Consider the following 21,045-nt stretch of genomic DNA (forward strand, 5'->3'; position numbering starts at 1 on the left):
TAAGATGGAACACACATTTTTTCAACTGTTGTTCATAGGAGAACCTTAGTCTTATAATCTAAAACTGCAAAACTAAATTATCTAGCACTTATTTTCCTCCTCGTTGCCATGATTTTGCATTAAGGAAAAAGATCCCAGAGTAATTTTTGTGCCTTTTTGCCTTGCACCAATTTCATTTTTACAAGATTCATACGTTCGACCCAGGAATTGTTCATCTCTAAGACTTTTTAAGGCAGGACAGTTGATGTATGCAAAATAAAGTAAAGATTGACAGTGGGAGTGAGAAAAGTGGATGGTTTTCTTGGGGATGAGTCATGGCTGCAGTATTGCTCTCTTGGTGTTGCTTTGGGGAAGTATTGATACAGGTAGCTTTCAGTGAGAATAAAAGCAAAGTCTGCCGCTCCGTGCAAACATAGGAGTGCTATCCACTGTTTTCTGTAATGACAGTCTGCCTATATTTCTTCTAGCAGCTTTTCTGCAATTAAGTGCAGTGTGTCTAGCTTTAAAATTCTTCTTGAAATCTTCTCTTAGGTGGGGAAATAAGCACCAAGTTTTGAAAGTAAAATGTTAATTTGCATGAGTGGTCCACCACAAAAGCTTGAGTGTGTAACATAAGCTTTGTTAAAAGTCAGGTGGAGCTGGACTGCACATGGTAGTGAAATAAAGTTCTATAGCTGTACAAATGGCTGCATGAAGAAATAGAACAACTGTTCCACTGTGAAGTTTAGATTTAGGGAAAAGATCTTTGTACAGTCCCAAATGAAACTGTGTGCTGCAGCTGTTAGTTTACAGTGCTAAACAGAGGTTCAAAGGTAAGATGAGTAACGAGAAAAGAATTGCAAAGTAGCAATGCATTTTTTTTTTTTTTTTTTACCTCACCAAGAGCGCTTTAAGATTTCTTGCAGTGCTGTGAGGGAGTTAAAGTACGTTCTGATTGAGTAAACTGAGGACTTAGAATTAAAAACTGCTGCATGTTTCGGAGAAGGACAGCTTAGAGATGAGAAGGCCAAAGTTCTACTTGATTGTATGCTGAACTATTGAAGAAAATGAATACCAGCACTGTAAAAGTATGTTCCTATTAAGAGTCTGGTGAAATGTGAAAAATATTAAAGAAAAGTTGCGTGGGGGAAAAAACATCTGTAAAAGGTCATGTAAGGAGATGTTAAATTCTTGGTCTACAGTTTGGGTAGTTAAATTCTTGGTCTAAAGTTTTTGAAACCATGCCACCAATGTGTGTAAGAGAGAACCCAAGAAAAGGTCCTGCAGAGTAGCTAGTGTAATGGGAGCAAGGAAAAAACAATGGTTCGGTGAGACCGGATGGAATTGTGGACTTTATTTCTTCAGTATGGAGATCATGGGATGTGGGATCTCAAACCATGAACTTATCAGTAGTGTGTAAGTGAAAACTGTTTATTGGAAGCCATGAGGGAAGACCTGAAGGATAAAACAAGGTTTTAGAACTAGAGATAAGTAAAGAATGGGTCAAAAAGCTGCGAGTCACTGGGTGACAGGAAGAGTAGGTGGTCAGTTAGGGCAGAAAATTACATTTTCCTGGATTCTGGTGGGAAGCCCAATTGAAATAGACTTTGTGGATAATGATTCAAATTTTGGTCTACCACTCACTCTGTAAATATGTTTATACATCCAGTCCTTACTTCGAAGTGCCAATATATCATGGTGTATAGTTAATGTCTTTTGGCTTAACAATAATGAAATAAATTATATATTTTTGTTGATATTTTCCCTTGCACTGCTGTGGTTGTTATAGCTCTGGGTTTGAACCATAAAATGTCTGAATCAGTTGATGAATTGAGGGCATGTGGACGTCAGCCCTGTTACTGGCAGTGTATACTTTGACAGCTTGGTCATCATGTTTGAACCTTCGATGGCAATTCCTGTGACTTGAAGGTACTGTATGACTTATGGTTTGCAAAAGAAGAGCACGAGTCAATGAGCTTTTGCGGTGTGTTCTCCTTTTCCATATCCACTGCTTAAGTCACTTTTCTCTTGCACTCACTTATTTCATTTCCAGTTTTTAAAATACAGACGTAGTTTTTAAAATACAGACGTATGGGGCAACATGGCTAGTATATGTGAGTTGCACTGTAGTAACACAAACAACCTGTTTGGTTTATAGATCGGTTTAGTTATGAGAAAAGAGTTCTAAGTTTAGGCAGTTCAGTAGATGGAAGTAAATGCATGCAGAAGGCTACAAGCATTTTCACTAGTCTTCCATGCAAACCTATCTGTATTTGTTCTAATGGATTTATTTCCAGATTTGCAGAGGAACAGGAAGTTAAACCAAGTTTTTACTGAAAAATGACTGGATGGGAACAGTTCACTTCTGTAGTTTGCTTTTCAGAAATTCCTCTCCATGTGCAGGGCCTCACATTTTCCTTTGTTGAACTTAGTTAGAACTTTTAATATATGAGCACAGGACAGTTCTTGAATGTATGTTGTTTGGATCCAGGTTAATTATTAAAAAAAAAAAAAAAAAGTCAGTATTAAACTATAATGAGTGTCATCTAGTTGGTACTGTCAGTACACATACCTTTTAGCTCTTATTTCAGTCGGGACCATCTCTGAAAACATAAGCTCCAGTCTTTCATACCAGCATTGCCAGCAGTTTTTTCACAACATAATAATAAGAAAAGCTGGTTCTTTGTTGAAGATACATTTATTTATTTCCAAGCCTTAGGCAAAGTTTTACAAAAGAAGAAAATAGTTAGAACAACTAACTTCCAGGATTACATTCATATATTCAAGATTTGAGCTGAATTATAAAGAAATTAGAGCATAATTCCATCTTCATATGGAAAGCTCCTTCTTTTGTTTGGAGTGAAATGTAGTTTATGAAATAGAATACAGTAATTTGATGAATACTTACAGGAATTTGTAGGCCTGCATTATAGCACTTTGTACACAAGCCATGCTCTCAAGTTGCTGAGGCTAAAGTACATAAGAAAATAATCATAGAACCTCCAAGGTTAGAAATGACCTCCAAGGTCATCCAGTCCAACTGTCCAGATACCACCAAGATTTCCCACTAAACCATGTCCCTTTAATACCACGTCTCAACTTTTCCAGAACACCTCCAGGGATGGTGACTCAACCACCTCCTTGGGCAGCCTGTGCCAGTGCCTGACCACTTTTTCAGAGAAGAAAAAATAGATATTATTAAGAAAACATGTGAGGTAGGAGTACTGCTTATTGAAAAAGTCAGATTCCTGTCCACTGATGCCTATTTTTGGTACACGTAAAATCTATGCATAGTTTAAAAATTTTATCCACATCCTAATATGAACTTATTTGTTTAGGCCAAATATGTTTAGGTATTATTTACTGCCTGTTACACTTTTGCTTAAGAAACTGCATTTGCAAATTTTCGTGATATTGACTTGCAAACTTAGAAGTAGAAGAAAATTTCTGCGTTGTTTTTAAAGGGTGCTTCCATCTCAAAATACTTTGAAAAATTGTGTTTCTTTTGTGCTGTTGTAGATTGGGTTTAGAACAAAGTTGTTAGCTTTTGAAATGTCATGGGTCAACACATGTTTCCTGGTATGCAACTGTTGAAAGGGGATTTTCTTGCTTTTTTCTTCAGTTCTTTCTTTTTAAAGTAACCCGCATGTTGTCAAAGCTTGTATACAATTTTTCTCATGTTTTTCTCTTATGTTTTTCCAGTTCTGCAGTTATTTTCAAAATTTCACGTAATTTGTTTGGAGTTTACAGCAAATATTTGTCATATTTTTTTAGCATGATCTGTTTCATATTTGAAGACTTAGGAATTTAGGAAACACTGATGCATCGGGAAATGTTGCATAGAGCGGGATATTTCTGCTCTTCTTGTATCATTACTCCTGAGACAGGATGATGAATTCTCTAATACATGTGCAGGCAGCTTTGCAGTCCTTGCTGTTCAGACAAGACCGTCATGTCTGAGATCTTTGGCAAGTGACATGCTCATCGTCTTAACAACATGGGTTTTACAGTAGCGTTTTATAAACTTCGTAGTGTGTTGAATTGTAGGTTTAGTGTGTGTGCATAGCAAAGCTATATATATTTCTTTGTGGAAATGTTACCTGTCATCTCCTTTTGCCTAAAGCAGGGGTTTGCAATTTGGGCTTGTAGGTGTGTCAACACTGAGCTACTTGCACAGGTTGGACCCTGTACTGCAGTCACCTTCAAAGCTTGGCTATAGCAGCCATGATTTGCTTGCCTGAGAGTAGCTTGAGTTTCACTGTCATCTGAGAGGGAGGTTTTGCTGATATGGTAATATTTTACATTAAATGAGGGAAGAAACAGAAGAACCAAAAGCTAGTTAAGTTTTTTGCTGAGATGCTGCATGATAGTTCATAGTGGGTTTAATAAAGCCCCAAAATTTTCAGGTGATTTTCATGTTGCTTATATCATGAAAGAGTAAGTAGTCATACTTTTAAAAGAACATGCTGTCCTTTTGGATAGCTGTATTGCTTAAGTGATGTCCAAGTGTCCAAGTCAAGCATGTTGCTGGTGATGTGGTGTTTTTCTTTTTTTTTTTTTCCTTTTCTTTTTTTTCTTTTTATTTTTCCTGCAGATGGCTTCCTCTTGGGTATAATTTGGAATAAAATTCCGTACTGTTAAGTGTTTTGGCTCTTTCATTTATTCAAAGACATGTAAGACATTACAGATGGCTTGAAATATTTCTATTTCCTCTGTATACTTATGGGACAATAGGAGGGAACCCCCCACGGTTGGCCAATGTTTCTATTTTTATATATAGAAGTATATAAACATCTGATTGGTTTTGAAAAAGAAACATATTATTTATATAATCTTTTCAATGAGAGTACGTTAACATTTAATTTTACATTGATCAATTTCTGTTATTCAGTAGCAGCTTCTATTATGTACGAATTACTTGACAACACCTTTTTACCGAGTTTATTATTACTGCGACATATAGTTCTCACCTCTTGTGCAGTTTTGCATGAGAACGATGTAGTTTCTATTTCAGCTGTCTGTGTTTTATGGGGTAATGTGTGGAATGGAATATAAGGGCAGTGTAGGTGCCTATGGATGCAGGATGCTGGGATTACCCCAGTGGTAAAGAAAGAAGAGGCCTTTTCTGGGCAGCCTGTCACAGCAAAGGGTGCTCACATGCAATTGAAATGTGCAAGTGTGGGCTATTTTCTCTGTACCTGTTAGCTTTTTGGGGACTTAAATGTGTGGGGTTTTTTGGGTTGGTTTGTTGTTGTTGTTCTTGTTTCCCTAGCAGTGATATACATATTTCACATACATATTCCAGTTGTCTTCCCCTTGCATTTTAATTGATTAACAATCACTGTCATTTTCAAGCATTACAATATTTTACAAGTGTTGAATCTGACCAGACATTTTCTATTAATTATCAAGCTGTGATAGAATTCCCAATCCCTACCACCCACAGGAAAACTATTTAAGCCTTTGTGTCCAGTCCTACTCAGAAATTTACAAGAATCAAATCTTACAATATAGAGTGATAATAATATTTGAGAATATTGTTCATAAAAAAACTAAAATTTGCTCTTTTTAAAGCTCATCTGTTTCTTTTTTAAGGCTTTCCTGCCATTCTTTCTGGCTTCACAAGTAAGACTATATGTAATAAATCAGCTGATTGAGTCTGACTGGAGTCTGATAGTGTTTTTGAGATGAGGATGAGTCCACAGCATCTCCTGAGCCTAATGGAAACAGGTGCCCTGATTATACTGATGTGCCATACACCAGAAAGGAAACAAATAATTACATAAATTCCTTTCAGCTTTAAATGGTAGAAAATTCCTTCTCAACCTTTGGTTTGGCACCTGACGTTTAGTTTTGTAAGCAAGACAGGTCAGCCAGAATTCTCTGCAGCACCTGCATGCCCCGTGATGAGATAGATCTCCACTGTTGGCTCTCTCACAAAAACTTAGATGTCCAATTAAGTACTCAGGTGGAAATTCTGTCTAAATCTCTATGCATGAGTGGTTGAAGCTCTGAAGTATGAGATTTGATTATAATCAGTATATACTGTAGAGCTTCAAGTATTGTGAGGTCATCCAGGCCCTAAAAAGAGATGAGGAAGAGCCCTTGTGTTACAGATTAACAGGTCAAAGGGACCACCACAATGGTCTGTGCTGACTTGCTCTGTCACACAGGGGTTGAATAATGTCTCGCAGAAGTGAAATGAAGGAGAATCTTTCAGAATTCTTTTTTTTTTTTTTTTTAAATTCTTTACTTGATGAACTCAGCCTCCAACTGTGGTGAGCTAATTGCAATAACCTGTTCCAATTTTTCTTCTTATTTTGAATTGTTATGATGATAACTTCTGGATCTTGTAATGTTCTGGATCTGGGAACGCTTTTATCTGGAGTCTTCTTAGCAGTAAACAGCTTATCTGCATGTAACTGTATACTGTCAAACATCTAACTGCTCTATTAAGTGTTTCTTGGCTCTCTCTGGGGGGGAAAAAAAAGAAAAAAAAAAACCTGAAAAAGCTGACATCTCCTTAAGATTTGAAATCAGAATCTTTGAGATCACAGCTGAGAGTTGTCAGATTTTGTAATCTTGTATTATTAAACTTCACAATGCGATACTTGTTTTCTTGCTCTAGTTCATATTTTATTATATTTGGAAAACTATCTTCATCATTCTTTACACGACATTCTCATGTGACTTTCTTTGCAATTCTGTGACTTTCCAGCTTTGACACGTGGGAAGAGATGTGGATTATTTTAGCTGAAAGGAGGGATGGCAATTAGCTAATGAAGTGGTGCCTTCTACAACTGTCTGCCAATTGTAGCCTAAAGTAATGGCTTAAGTAGGAAAAAATAAGTGAAAGGGAAACAACTGCCTTCCATTTCATTCTGCTAAAATACCTGGTGTAGAGAGCTTTCTCTTTTTGTTTCTTACTGGTTTAATAATAATTTATCCTCCTAATATTAGAATCACAAAATTAGAATAATAAAATCACCAGGGTTGAAAAAAACCTCCAAAGTCATCTATTTACCTATTGCCAATGTTTCCCACTAAACCATGTCCTTCAGTGCAACATCTAAGTGTTTCTTGAAGGCCTCCAGGGATGGTAATTATGCTGTTAATTTTTGAGTCACTGGTGGTCTGTAGCAGCAAACTTCCTATATGACTTGACTTGGTTATAAAACTACTGCATAACGTTAGATCATGATCTGTTCTTTGAAAAACTTCGATAGATGTGGCTTCATTAAGGCATGTCTGTGCTAACAGTCCCCTTTTCCAAACTGTTGGGAAGGTAGTCTTTTAATCAGTGCAGTATATGCTGTACTAACTTCTGCCATATACATATAGGTGTACATATATGTATTTCAGTTTAATCATCGCATAGCACCAAATTTAGTCCCAGTATGTCATGCTATTGTAATTGCATTTATTAACTTGTAATTTGTTAGCCAAACCCCTCAGATCTGCTTTAATGGCTTTCTTTCTTTCTTTCTTTCTTTCTTTCTTTCTTTCTTTCTTTCTTTCTTTCTTTCTTTCTTTCTTTCTTTCTTTCTTTCTTTCTTTCTTTCTTTCTTTCTTTCTTTCTTTCTTTCTTTCTTTCTTTCTTTCTTTCTTTCTTTCTTTCTTTCTTTCTTTCTTTCTTTCTTTCTTTCTTTCTTTCTTTCTTTCTTTCTTTCTTTCTTTCTTTCTTTCTTTCTTTCTTTCTTTCTTTCTTTCTTTCTTTCTTTCTTTCTTTCTTTCTTTCTTTCTTTCTTTCTTTCTTTCTTTTCTTTCTCTCTCTCTTTCTTTCTCTCTCTCTCTCTTCTCTTTCTTTCTCTCTCTCTCTCTTCTCTTTCTTTCTCTCTCTCTCTCTTCTCTTTCTTTCTCTCTCTCTCTCTTCTCTTTCTTTCTCTCTCTCTCTCTTTCTTTCTCTCTCTCTCTCTCTTTCTTTCTCTCTCTCTCTCTTTCTTTCTCTCTCTCTCTCTTTCTTCTCTCTCTCTCTCTCTTTCTTTCTCTCTCTCTCTCTCTCTTTCTTTCTCTCTCTCTCTTTCTTTCTCTCTCTCTCTCTTTCTTTCTCTCTCTCTCTCTTTCTTTCTCTCTCTCTCTCTTTCTTTCTCTCTCTCTCTCTTTCTTTCTTCTCTCTCTCTCTCTTTCTCTCTTTCTTTCTTTCTTTCTTTCTTTCTTTCTTTCTTTCTTTCTTTCTTTCTTTCTTTCTTTCTTTCTTTCTTTCTTTCTTTCTTTCTTTCTTTCTTTCTTTCTTTCTTTCTTTCTTTCTTTCTTTCTTTCTTTCTTTCTTTCTTTCTTTCTTTCTTTCTTTCTTTCTTTCTTTCTTTCTTTCTTTCTTTCTTTCTTTCTTTCTTTCTTTCTTTCTTTCTTTCTTTCTTTCTTTCTCAGTTATCATTCTGTTTGATTTCTGTGATTCCACTTCAAAGTACCTTTACTTGAGTTCACTGATGTGCTAAACAGGTCTATAAATTCTTGTAGGCTTTTTTGTTACCTTTTTAAAGCATAGAAATCATGTCTGTGGTCTCCTGTTGAAAAGCTCATGGAATATTAATTTAAGTGGTGCAGAGCTCCGCAACTCAATCTACTGATGTGCGGGTTACTTGAGCTGCTCTGTCTGAAAACACTGAATTTTATCAGAGGTTCTTATATTCCCCTGATTTTATATATTTTTTATTCTTCCTATAACTGTCATAAGAATGTTCCCATTTTCCAGATGAAATATACTAATAGAACTTTGAATGTTATATTTTACTCAGCTTTAATAATCATGTGATGGAAAATGGAAAACATAGAACTGGAAATTGCTCAGTCCTCAAATCTGATATGTCTGTTTAAGAGTTCAAAGGAGAAATGCTGAAAGGGAGTCAAAGTGGGCATAAGAGGTAGATAGATGCTTATAAGTACAAGCTTTCTCAGTGCCATTCCTCTCTGAAGAATTGTACTTTTAGAATCTGTTATTATCTTTTTTAGAGACTGCTTTGCTATGCCAACCTACCTAGAGGAAATGCAGTTTGTTCATCAATTCAGTGCCATGAATTCCCGTGACAGTGCCTGCATTGGCCCAACTCTGGTATGGGTATTTTTCTTTGTGCACTCACAGGAAGCATACCTGCAATGCTGCCCATCCATACAGCTCACTGAGTGTAACATAGCATTTGGCTTCACAGGAACAGAGGATGGGCATGGCCCTGGACTGATTCCATTTTCCTGAACAGGAAGCTGAGACTCCATGGAAAGCACCAAACTTTTCAGCCGTCTTTTTATGCTGCTGCAGATTGTGATGTATTCTAATTTAATCTTGGGGAGAGTACTAACAGGAAGAGCTTTTGATTCTTTTCTTCATTAACTCTATGGAGCTGTAAAATTGAGCAGGAGTCAATGCACAGAAATCTGTTGTCTAAATGGGATACATTCATCTTGCAATCTAGGAAACTTTTTTAATATATTGTATGTCCTGGTCTATCTAAGCTTTCATTCACATGTAAAGTTGTTTCTTGTGAAATTTTAGTCACGTTTTCCTGTTCATATACTTTCCCTTCTCTTTCTTTATGCAAGCACACATACAAAAGGGGAAATTGATTGTAACCCAAAATGGGAAGCAGTAACACGAAGCATGTAGGAAGTATTGTTAAATTCCCAGAATGACCAACAGAATGTACAAAAATATATGTCTCCTTTTCTGCAACTTCCTTAAGTTTGGCAGTGAGTGGCAGTGATTGATGTGAGTGCATGTTTGGCAAGGTGCTGAGTTCTGGGCTGTGCTCTCTTTTGGGGCTTTCTAGTGCTCACATTGGTAGAGGTGCACATGCTGTCTAATTGGCTGCCAGCCCACTTAAAATCCCCTGGATTTTTGAAAGCCATTTGCCCATGCTAGCTGTCCCATACACCTTCCTCTGGGCTTTGCATTCCTTCCTGTAAGAGTTCAGTGGGCAGACTGCCTTTCTTTTGTTGGTGTTCTGCGTTCTCTCTGAGTAAAGGTGGCAGAAGGTTGGTTGGAGTAAGGCTCATCTATGTGCAAAATCTTGAAGGCACACACCAGATTCAGACTAATAAATTTATTTGCTTATTTCACATTTTCCTGTTCTGCATTTTGTCATCTGGAGACTGATGGCATCTCTCAGATCAATAAGCGTATTTTGCTTCATCAGACACAGCCCTTCTTATGACTAGCTCTCTGTCAACTCAGATCAATGTTGTATTTAATATATATTACCTCTTTATTACACACATACACCTTATCTTGGAATACTGAGTCTTGGGAACCTTTGCTGGTGGGTATATTCTACAGAATTATCACAAGTGCAAGAGTATAAACCCACGTGTGCTCACAGTTCATTACAACTGCTAATGAACAACGGAATGCATCTTTAAATGTATTCAAGATAGCAAGGTTGGATATGGTATTGATGTGTGGTTAAATATCTGGTTGTGCAGGTGTGAGCTGTAAAAGTCAGATAAGCAAGATGTGGAGTATTGCAGTAATATTTGATAGAATGTTGACCAGTTGCTCTGGAGGAATAGTTAAAGCATTAAAACATCAACTCAAAATTTATGTTCATATAAATACTTAACTATATGCTGGTTGTAAGTGTTGAGTGATGCACATTAATTATCTCACCGTACTTTCTTTAAAACAGTCAAACAGTGCAATAATTACACTTGTACGTGCTGTAAGCCTTTTGAAAGATAGTTTATAGCATTATCTAGAAAATCACTTGGGAAGTCATTAAGAACTTGAAAGAGGTTTTGGCTACTGTTGCAACACAATGCTACTGCTGTTTAAAAGAAAAGATGAAGACGGAGGAAAGGGGGGGAGAAAAACTGCATTTAAAAAAGTTACGTTTTGAGCCTGGCTGACAGAGTAAATATCTGTAAAATACTCATTTATGTTTCTGATTTGAAGCTAATTTCCTAGACTTAAATTCTTCAGGTGACAGCAGTTTCCTTAACTACATAGACAGTAGTTAATACTAACAAAAATGAAAACACACAACAGACAAGTTAATTGTTGTCATAAAGACGTGTCCCAGTGCAGGTTAGAAACCACTCCTGACTCCTGGTTGTTGACTAAGGACAAAGATAGTTCTTAATCAGTTTCAAGCTGAAAATTAAAATGTGAGCCTTAAATACAGAGAATGAATTTCTAGGATTTTGATATTCTTTCTTCAGTGTTCTTCTTTCATTGCTGCTTCAGAAATATTCTTGTTACAGACACCTAACATACTTGTGTTGGGATTGACACTTCACTGCAAGCCTAAAAGTTCCTGATTCCCATCCACAGTTGTCTTGCTCACTGCTTCTGGTGACACTGAGCACAGCAACTTTTTTTTGTTGGGGTATGGATAAAAAAGAGTCCATGTCCAGGAGGCTCCCTTAGCCTGAGAACAAAAAATAAGTGTGGTTTAAAAAAAATGGAAGTGCAAATTCTCCCTATTTGCACAAGCACATTAATTTTACCAATCCATGATTAGAACGGAGGTGCAAGAAGTTCATTCCAAGAAGAAAATTCCATTCACAATATCTGAATTAATCCCATCAAGGCATTATTATGCAATGAAGTTATTCTTAAATCACTGTATCTGTAGTCTAGGTTGGTTTTATTCAGAAATAAAAGATTTGTTGACAGATCTTTTTGAATAAGCCACTGGGATGGGGATATTAAGTGAAGGCAGAAAAGGAAGCTGGTTTCCTGGTGGATGTAATTTTCAAGGTCATTTTGTTATTTTAGAAAACAAGCTAGATATACAGTCCTTGCAGAAGTTCCTTTTACTAGTTTGGCTTTTTCAACATTGCAGTTCACTAAGGAAAGGTATTTGAAAATCACACAGTATTAAGAGGTTTAAAAAACAAAGTGATGAAATTGAAACAAATTTATTCCATGTGTATTCATATATATTTACTGTTCTGGTGCATCTCACATTAGAGGGAAGGTTAAGAGACCTGGGGCTGTTCAACTTGAAGCAGAGGAGTGGATCTTGTCAGTGTCTGTAATTAGCTGCAGGGTGGGTGGAAGGAGGACAGAGCCAGACTCTTCAGTGATACCCAGTTCCAGGACATGAGGTGATGCACGCAAACATGCAGGCACCCGAGTGTGTCATTTTGCTTCCCCGAGTGGAGGAAAGTTCCTTGATTTCAAGCGAACATTGCATATTCACACTCTCTTCTCCTCTCATGTCTTTGCTGTCATCAATTAGGAAGTCTGGAGTTAATGAAATAAATCAGAGTTGGCTTCCTAAGTTTTATTGGGATATGCTGGAAGCAGATTGCAGCACTTCAGGGGTGCCATGAGCTGAATATTGTTGAAGTTCATCTTGGGCTACTCTGTATTCCAGTGCATTCCAGGCCTCTGCATTTCTTTGATGATTGAATTTTATTAATTTATTTATTTTCTTGTAACGAGTGAATATAATTGTTTACAGTTGACCAGCAGAATCTTCTACAGTACTGGCTTACAATATCTTGAAAGGGCTTTTTACTTGGAAATTCCGAGTATTTCTGTAAGGGCATGAGTTTCATTGTAGAGTAGACTAAGGATAAATATGCAGTTTTTTAGATATGAGATGTTGGAAGTCTGGAAGATGTAATCAAATGTAATGTATAGTTTGTATTGTGTTTACATTCAGAGATAACCCCCGAGCTTCAAGAATTTCCGCAGATTTACAGCTTCATAACACTGCTTTTTTATTTTGCCGATGGGCATTGTAATTGTTTTGTTTTAAGCAGAGGTATGCATCTGAAAACGAACATTCCCTGTGCCAAAATTCCATACATAAGTGAATGGTGAAATGGTGAAATACTCAGCAGCTGGTGCTAGGTCATGCAAGTCCAGATGGAACAAAATTCCTTCACATAATGTCCGGAACATAGTTCCTTATTTTCAGGGAGGCTTGTAGACAAGATGATGATAGTGCATGACCTAACAAAACACATTTATTTGGGAAGTAAATAAAGCCTACAGGCCCGGAGTCACCCAAGGGAGAATCAAAGATTTTGTGGAAGGTGGCCGGCTGTGTCAGACATTGTAAATCCCAAAGTCATTGTCAGATCTTTAATTCTTGCTAATAGAGCTCAATTGTTTCATTTTTTATGTTCATTTGGATAGTTTTTAGATTTTTTTTAACAAGAAACATGCGCACAAATATGTTTTGAGAAAATACACAATGTGAGAATGTGTTTTAAAGAGTCATTTGAGTGCAGTGGTCAGTGGTGGTATTTCGTGGACGTCATTTTCTATTTAATCTCTTCAAAAAATGCTTACAAAAGATGACTTGCAAAAAGTGTATCATGTTGTAAACCTCCTGAATGAGCTTTTCCCCTTTCTACTTTGGCAGTGCCGTCAGAAGTAATGGATTTCTGATGGAAAGCTGACTGGAATGTTGATACAGGAAACAATGTAAACTGCAAACTGAGCAGTCTTCCTGGCTGTAGCTAAACAGACCCAACTAGAACATAGGTTTGAGTTTTTGTTTGGGCCTTGGTTATTCTTGGGGTGCAAGCACTGAGACAAATGACGAAGTTCTAAATTGCAGTTCAGCAAATGAATAATTTCTGCCCAGTGAATTCAAAAGTCAAATAACATACTTATGCCATGGTAAGTATAGAAACTACTAACATTTTTTTCTGTAATGAAACTGGAATACTATTTAAATACTGTTCAGTATAGTAATAGTATGAAGTATTCACTTTCACACTAAGCCTCATCTTAAGTGCTCCAGTGCTTGGGAGAGATTGTGACAATTGTCTTTAATTTTTCAGCAGACTTTAGAAAGCTGTATGCAGTGTATCAAAGGTGCTGATATGTGTAACTAATTTATTTTAGCATCATTTTATAACTTCTTGTTTGATTTGAAAGCATTTTGTGCGAGTTACTGACAGACAGTGCTTTGCTTCAGTGAACACCTGTGCTTTCAGGCAGTGCTTAAAATGTCATTTCAACACCTTGACCGTAAGATCTCTGTTTCATATTTTTCAGTTCAACTTCTGGATATTTCTGCCAGATTTTTAAGGCAATCACTTGTAATCTGGAGTGGATTTGAAGCACTCAGCACCCTTAAAGGCTTAATTCTATAAACAGTGGGTTGGACAGTTTGATTCTTTTTAATTTTCAGTGTCATTGGTAGAAGCTGTGTTCAGGTTCCAAGAATTCTGGCAAATAAGTGAAACAATATGGGAGTGCGTTCATTTTTAAACTTCTGAGTTTTTTTCCTGTTTACTGAAGAAGCACATGACCTTTGAATTATGTTCACAGTGGTGCTTTTGTCTGTTTTGGTATAGCAGCTGGTTGGTAAGGAAACATTTTTCTCTTTCTACTGGCCAGACTGTGATGGCAGGCATACTGGATAGTAGCTTGCGTTTATACTAGTTTGGAAAGTTCTTCTCAGTGCTGTTTGCATTTCAAGTATTACGCTAATATTTATTACCTTATTCTAACTAAACTGAGACTCATTCATTGTTTAATTTCAAGGAGGAGCTTGTTGTCTTTATCCTCAATCTCTATAAATTTCTTGCAGTTTATTTGAAAACAGATTCTCTGTATAGCCAGTGGGTGTACTTCACATGAGATGTTTTCCTTAACAGTCACTAGTTGTCCACTGGAAAAGAATGAAATCTAGAAAGCATATTTTATACTCAAGACCATTTTTAGGTTGGAAAGAATTTTCACTGACACATGTCAGATTTGAGCTTCCATAGAAACTACCTACTAGCATTGATTGCTACTGAGAACTCCCTCCCCAACTAAGCAGTCCCTTTTGATTATTGCAGTGTTGCTTGACCTGCAAATAATGTTTTATCGCAACAAAAAGAATTATCATTTAAATGCACTTTATTTTTAAAATGCATTTAAAAAGCCTGGAAACAGTAAGATTAGACCTACTCAAAAGTCCAACGCTGGTAGATTCTACATGTGTTCTGAGAAAAAAAGGGTGTGTATAAGCCACGCATCCCTACCTCATGTATTTGTCATTTGTGTGCTGAACACCTAGTGGATTAATTGCGTATCCTGGGTCTTATATTCCCTTAGAACAGAATCATAGAATATCCCAAGTTGGAAGGGTCCCACAAGGTCTCTTGTCACCAAACAGGACTGCTCCAAATCCAGTGTCTGAGAGGGCTGTCCAGCACTCCTTGAACTCTGGCCACTTGGTGCCATGCCCTGGGCAGCCCATTCCATGCCCACTGCTATCTGGTGCAGAACCTGTCCCTCACCCCCAGCTGCCCCTTACCAAACAACTCCATTCAGTTCCCTCGGGCCCTTTTGCTGTCACATAGCGCAGAGCTCAGCGCTGCCCCTCCGCTCCCTGTGAGGAGCTGCTGCTGCCGTCAGGCCCCCCGTCAGCTCCTCTCATAGCACACAGAGTGGGCATTTGTGGCAGGAGGGCACAAGCGGAGCCTGTTGGAGTGATCAAGGAGCTCCTGTCAGAACAGGTAGGCTTGGCAGGTCTGAAGGAATGCAACAGCCGTAAACTTGAGCGTGTATTGCTTGAAGAGTGCTGGAGCTAAGGCTGCATGAACAACCTTAATTTGACCTACTTTGTGTGTATGATTCAATTTTAAGAGTAAACCATGAAAATACTTGATTTGTTATTAGGATTTTACTGTATTCTTAGCATTTTGGCTCATCGTTGTTGAACAAATGGGTAATCGGTGGGCTGTGTGTTGTATCTTTTTGAGATACAGATTCCAGGCTTTTGACCACACACCTCCTAAACTCTGCAATACGTACAGAACTCCAAACAATTTCATCATCAGACTTTGATGATCCCCTTGTTAGAATGTCTGTATACATGTACTACATTACGTTATCTTTATGGAAGTCCTGCAAGATCAGTAGTGGTATTTTCTTATTTTTAACTGATGTGGGATGAAAAACAAAGGGAGATTAGGCCGATATTATTAAATTCACGGACTAATGCTGGTTGCTTAGCTTGGAATGATTAGGATGTTTTTGCACAGAGTACTTTCTGATGTTCGGAACGGTTATTCTCAGTTGCAGGAGGGAGTGCTTAGCACTTCTAAGAATAAAGACTCAGAAGTGTTAAGCTGTCTATCCTAAATATGAAGAATACAACATGAGAAACTTTCAGTTTGGAAGATTTTCCCAGGATCGTAAAACAAACTGTATATCACACTATCAGAGGCAGAGTTTTAACTGCTTTTTGCCCAAGAATACCCAGGTCTCATTGCTGAGGTTCTAAAGATGAATCTGTAGTAAATGTTTGTGTTCAACTTTGTGCTTTCAGTTTTCATCAGATGTCTTGGCCAGGGGGTTGGGGATGGGGAGAGAAATTGCTAGAAATGTGAAATCTCGACCTCTCTGATTCCTTTGCTGTCTGCATTCTTGAACAATTCTAGATTTTCTTCCCTAATGCAGACATATCTTGTTGCTTTTACCCCTTATAAATTTGGAGTTTATGGTTTAGTTAATAATGATGTGCTTGTGAATTTTTTATGTATGTGGTTTCAAATCTTTAGTAAGAGAAATAATGAATACGAAATTCCTTAAAGACCATTTCAAGCTTCTTCATCCCACTCTTCCATTACTGGGAACAAGTTGTTAACCAATGATGTACCTCTATTGTTGAAAGAAGGAAAAAAAATGTATAGATTTCCCTTTGCTTTTGTGCTTTGTTTCTCTTTTTACTCATCGTGCTTGTGCACCTCTGTTCTGAGGTCAGAATTCCTGTCAGTGCTTAGGGTGACCTGAAGTGCCATAGCTCATCTCAGCTTGGAGGAATAAATACAGAAGGGACTCAAGCTTATTTGATGTACATTACAGGTATTACACATCATGCAGTCTGCTCGTTGCAGAAACAGCTTAGTAACAAAGTGTTCTGAGAACGTGTGATGTGCTTGGAGCATCTTTGAGGGAAGAAATTTACTTGGTCCCTGAGACTTTATAAAGTCATGAAATGTGAGCCAGGGACAGTTTTAATAGCTATCAGTGAATGTTAAGGACAAACATGTTGCCTGTGGCTCACAAGGCTCATCAGCTGGAGGCTGCTGGAAACTTTGTTAGTAAGAGAACAGAAGTAACTGGGCAGTTACCCAATCTTGAACTGCTTTTAAGCTGCTGCTCTTAGATCCCGATGGAAACCACATTCTGGACTTGTCTTATCCAACGTAGCCATTCTTAGATTTTGTGTCTCCTTAAAGTGACTACAGATGAACAAATACATATGATCCTTTGGTTTGTGGGAAGTAAAAAAGGCAGATCATGTGTGCTGAACAACTTTGTTTTAAAAACAGGAAGGTTTGTTTCAGGGAAAAGAAAAGGTTTGGATGCAGCTGGTACTTGAACAGGAAAAGATTACTCTGTAGTTGTGACACTGCGTGTGAAATCAATCAAATCTGAAAGCAGCTTTCTATGTCTGTGTTTTATGATTATCCTGACTAGCTTTTCTTAGTGTATAAGAATGCACAAGTTATAAAGTATAGCAGTCATTTTATACTGCCATAGCTTATTTTAGTTGCTCTTCTGTGTTTGTAATGGAACAGTAGGTTACAACCTGTAGTTTTAGGGTTCCTGAAAAACATAGCAAAATTAAAAATGCAAGCAGAGACATCCTAGGGCAATGATTTTAGCTTCAGATTCTAAATCATAATCTAAATGAAGTCTGCATTACTTCGCAGTTTATTCTTCTTGTTGCTTCTTAAGTCCTTGTACAGATTATCTTATATACTGAACAGGGACCTCTCATTAGTTTGTATGGCATGCACAGTGTGTATAACTTCTTCCTCAGTGTTCATCAATCTAATTAGCTGTGACCAACTAGTTTTTTCCCATTTTCTTCACATTTTTCAGTTCTGGATTTATTTGCTTTCAGTGAAATTTTCTGAGCTTCTTTTTCAAACGATGTTATGTTGTATTGCTTAAGACTGTTTTCCATAGTTCTTAAAAAATAAAATAATAATAATAAAAAGGATATTGCATAACTAAGTACCATTTTTTGTTTGTTTTTGTTTCATTAGTTTTGCCAACCTGGAGGATGGCAGCTTTCGAAAGAGAGAAAACAGCCGACGTTCTTTGTGGTGGTTTTGACTGATATAGACTCGGAGAGGCACTACTGTTCCTGCTTAACTTTCTATGAAGCAGAGATTAATCTACAGGTAACACCATTACACTAAGTATCAGAAATGTAGAAAAAGGTGTCTAGAAATACAAGATTCACCTAAAAGGGAACAGATTTAGGAAATATTTTAATCTTCTTGCTAAGGATGTCCTGTTCTGTCTTACTTAACTGTATGTTTTTGTTCCAAGGTAACACTTTGTCTAGCCAAAACGTAGAAGTCTCAAGAGCTGGAGAATCCACCATGTCCTGGGGGAGGTTATTCCAATAAATGAGTATTTTCACAGTGAAAAAAATTCTTCTTAAGACCAGTCAGAATCTCCCCTGGTTCAACTTGTATCCATTGCCTCTTGTTTTTCTCCGTGTGGCTTTTCTTTTCTCCATCATATATGTTCTTCCTTTTTCTCTACCATCTGTTTTGTTGTTGTTAATGAGACAGCCAAAGTAACGTTCCTTTCATTTATTTCAGAGTATGACATAGCAGAAATGATTCTCATTTTGTTCTATGATAAAAGTTTATTAACTTCTGCTCCCTCTACTGGTCATCTTTGTCAGACTAGCACAAGGCAAACACGTACACGTATGCTGTAATGTATACACATTTCTATAAGTACATTTATTGGCAAGACTCGGGTGTAAATGTTCAGATTTTTAAACCGATAGAATAATTCTTCAGTTTAGGTAGGTCAGATTTTGGGTGTCAGCTGTTTGGCAGCCTTGATTTTTAAACATGCATTTAATTATCTTTGGGCAACTTCAGTCTTTCAAAAATAGACATTTTGTTTCCCATTTTATGCAGAGTACTTCACAGAATCTGTTGTATGACATAATCCTTGGAATCTTTAGTCGCTAGAACCAAGGGAAAACCTAATCCAGTCTGTAATTGCGGACCATTGTTGTTATGTTCTGAAATATTTTCTTTCCCAAATGAAAAATCAAAAATAAGCTAAACTTTGGCATTAAGTATATTAAGAAAAATAGATATACATAGATAACTAGATAAAAGGCATGTTTTTTTTCTTTTAATGAAGAACTATAACATCTGATTAAAAGCAATTAAGAAAATGCTTTTGGTGATCCAAACTTACTGTTTAGTACTGGAGTTGAAGTCTTTACCTTATAATAGGCACAATGTAGCAATAATACTATTGAGTTTTTTCTAGACACAACTGGAAAGCCAGAGAATAATAGTTGTTCCTGTTTCATTAACACTACTGTTTAAATGAATGGGTTTTTTTTATGTGATTGGGAGGAGCTAAAAGCAGAAATGTATCCAAAGAGTAAATCGATTTTAGAGTAGATCAATTTACATGTTTCTACTAATGCCTATAGTCTTTCTTTTATTTTATAATTAAAGAACAAATCGATCTATAGTAATTCCTTCCCAGCTGATAAAAATTTGAAATGGCTGACTTCTTCCACTCTATGTATTTCATAACATATACTAAATTTAGCAAACTTGTTATTTATCCTGTGGTTTCTAGCAGCTGCTTTTCATTCACTATCCACATCTTTCAAGTAATGCTCATCGCAAAACATGTATTAACAGTATTAACTGAAAGGTTACTTTCTTATATTGCTTAAGTAGCCATAATAATAAAAATAAAAACAAAACAAAACAAATTTACAAAAGCAACAACAAACAACAGCAAAAAGCCAAGGAAAAAAAATAAATAAAAAATATATATTAAAGAACGGAGAGCAGCAGGATGTTGGTTCTCGTAATGCCATTCCTGGCTGTGTTGCAAAGAATGCATATTTTTCAGATGAACTTGCTGTGGTGAAATTTATTCTATGACTGCTTTGTTTATAGCCAAACTTCCTGTTTCTTTCTAAAACCCAAAGAGAATAATTGAACGTGCCCTATTACATGGTCATTAGACAAGAATTCAGCACATGTACAATCTGTAATGAAACATAAGCTTATGAAACTTGGGCTATGAAAGTAATATTGATTTAACTATTCAGATGCACACCTTATTAAACAAAAAGTCTGTAAAGCTTGGTATGTGAACATGGTATCTGGGCATCAGTTTACACAGTTAAATAAGACAAATGAAAGATTCAGTTTCCCAAGAGTGGTTATTTCTTTCCTGATAGCCTTCACCAGGTAAATCTCACAGCTATAAAAGACTAATCTGAATTCAGCTAGAGTAGATTTGCTGTTATGCTTGGCAGAATCATCTTCACAAGACATTCATACTAACCACTTGGGAGTTTCTGTGGTTAATTGTACTGCGAAGTGAAAATAATCTCATATCTCTTTTTGTTAATGTTAGAAGAGAGTGGAGTACCTTTTTTCCCTGACAAATAAAGCCAGATGCTGTACTGATTTACGTGTATCCAGAAGAATTAGGAGAAGGAGGAGAATGTCAGGAATATCTAGCCAGAATATTCAGAAGAATCATAACTTACATCTACAGTATTCATCCATAAAATTCTGTGTATGTAAATTTATTAGCTATTGCCCCCAAAATATGCATATATAGAGAGTTATTTCTAAAAGCGGTTTCTGGATGTTACCTGCTAACATGCAGGCATGTTTCTGAAAAACGGTGACTCAAATTGGGGGCATAATGGTTAAGTCGTATATTTGATTTGCATTTTTTGGGGAAAAAAATCCTCTCACCAACCCCACAATCAAGAAATTAGAGAGTGATTTATGTCAGCACCTGAGCCTGTGTGACAGCATTTTTTGCGTTACAGAAATTCTGTTCAGTATGATGAGCAGGAAATGTCAAGTATTAGTTTCTAACAATCCTACTACAAGATTTACCTGGTGATTTGTCTTGATCACATGTACATTAAAATGTTGTGATCACAAAGTTAGTAAGATTAAACATATCATTGTGAAATCATAGAATTGTAGATGTACGTAAATGTAATTTGCAAGTCTCCTGTTCCTCTTGATTACAATCTTGCTTTTTCTACTCCATTGCAAAACCGTATTAAAAGAAATTGTAAAAATCCCATACCAGAACATGGCAGATACACACTATTCACAAATATTTCCTGAGTC

The 21,045-nt window shown here is 36.7% G+C and overlaps 1 protein-coding gene across 8 annotated transcripts in view; it reads left to right on the forward strand.

Moving 5' to 3' along the window:
• The window catches only part of SBF2 (SET binding factor 2), a 215,801-nt gene that overhangs the window by 73,895 nt on the left and 120,861 nt on the right, over positions 1-21,045 (forward strand). For 7 of the 8 annotated variants that reach the window (XR_014946454.1, XM_015864003.3, XM_015864005.3 and 4 more), the window contains exon 3: positions 17,929-18,066. Coding sequence is in view for 7 of the 8 variants with exons in the window: in XM_015864003.3 (XP_015719489.2) it covers positions 17,929-18,066 (138 nt within the window). In the remaining variant the exon portion in view is untranslated. Of the gene's footprint in view, positions 1-13,530; positions 13,550-17,928; positions 18,067-21,045 lie in introns of those variants that run through there. The other variant, XM_085548514.1, reaches the window with a different exon arrangement.

This window comes from Coturnix japonica, chromosome 5, assembly GCF_054131305.1.
Source record: "Coturnix japonica strain WE chromosome 5, WE-NBRP24, whole genome shotgun sequence".
NCBI lineage: Eukaryota > Metazoa > Chordata > Aves > Galliformes > Phasianidae > Coturnix > Coturnix japonica.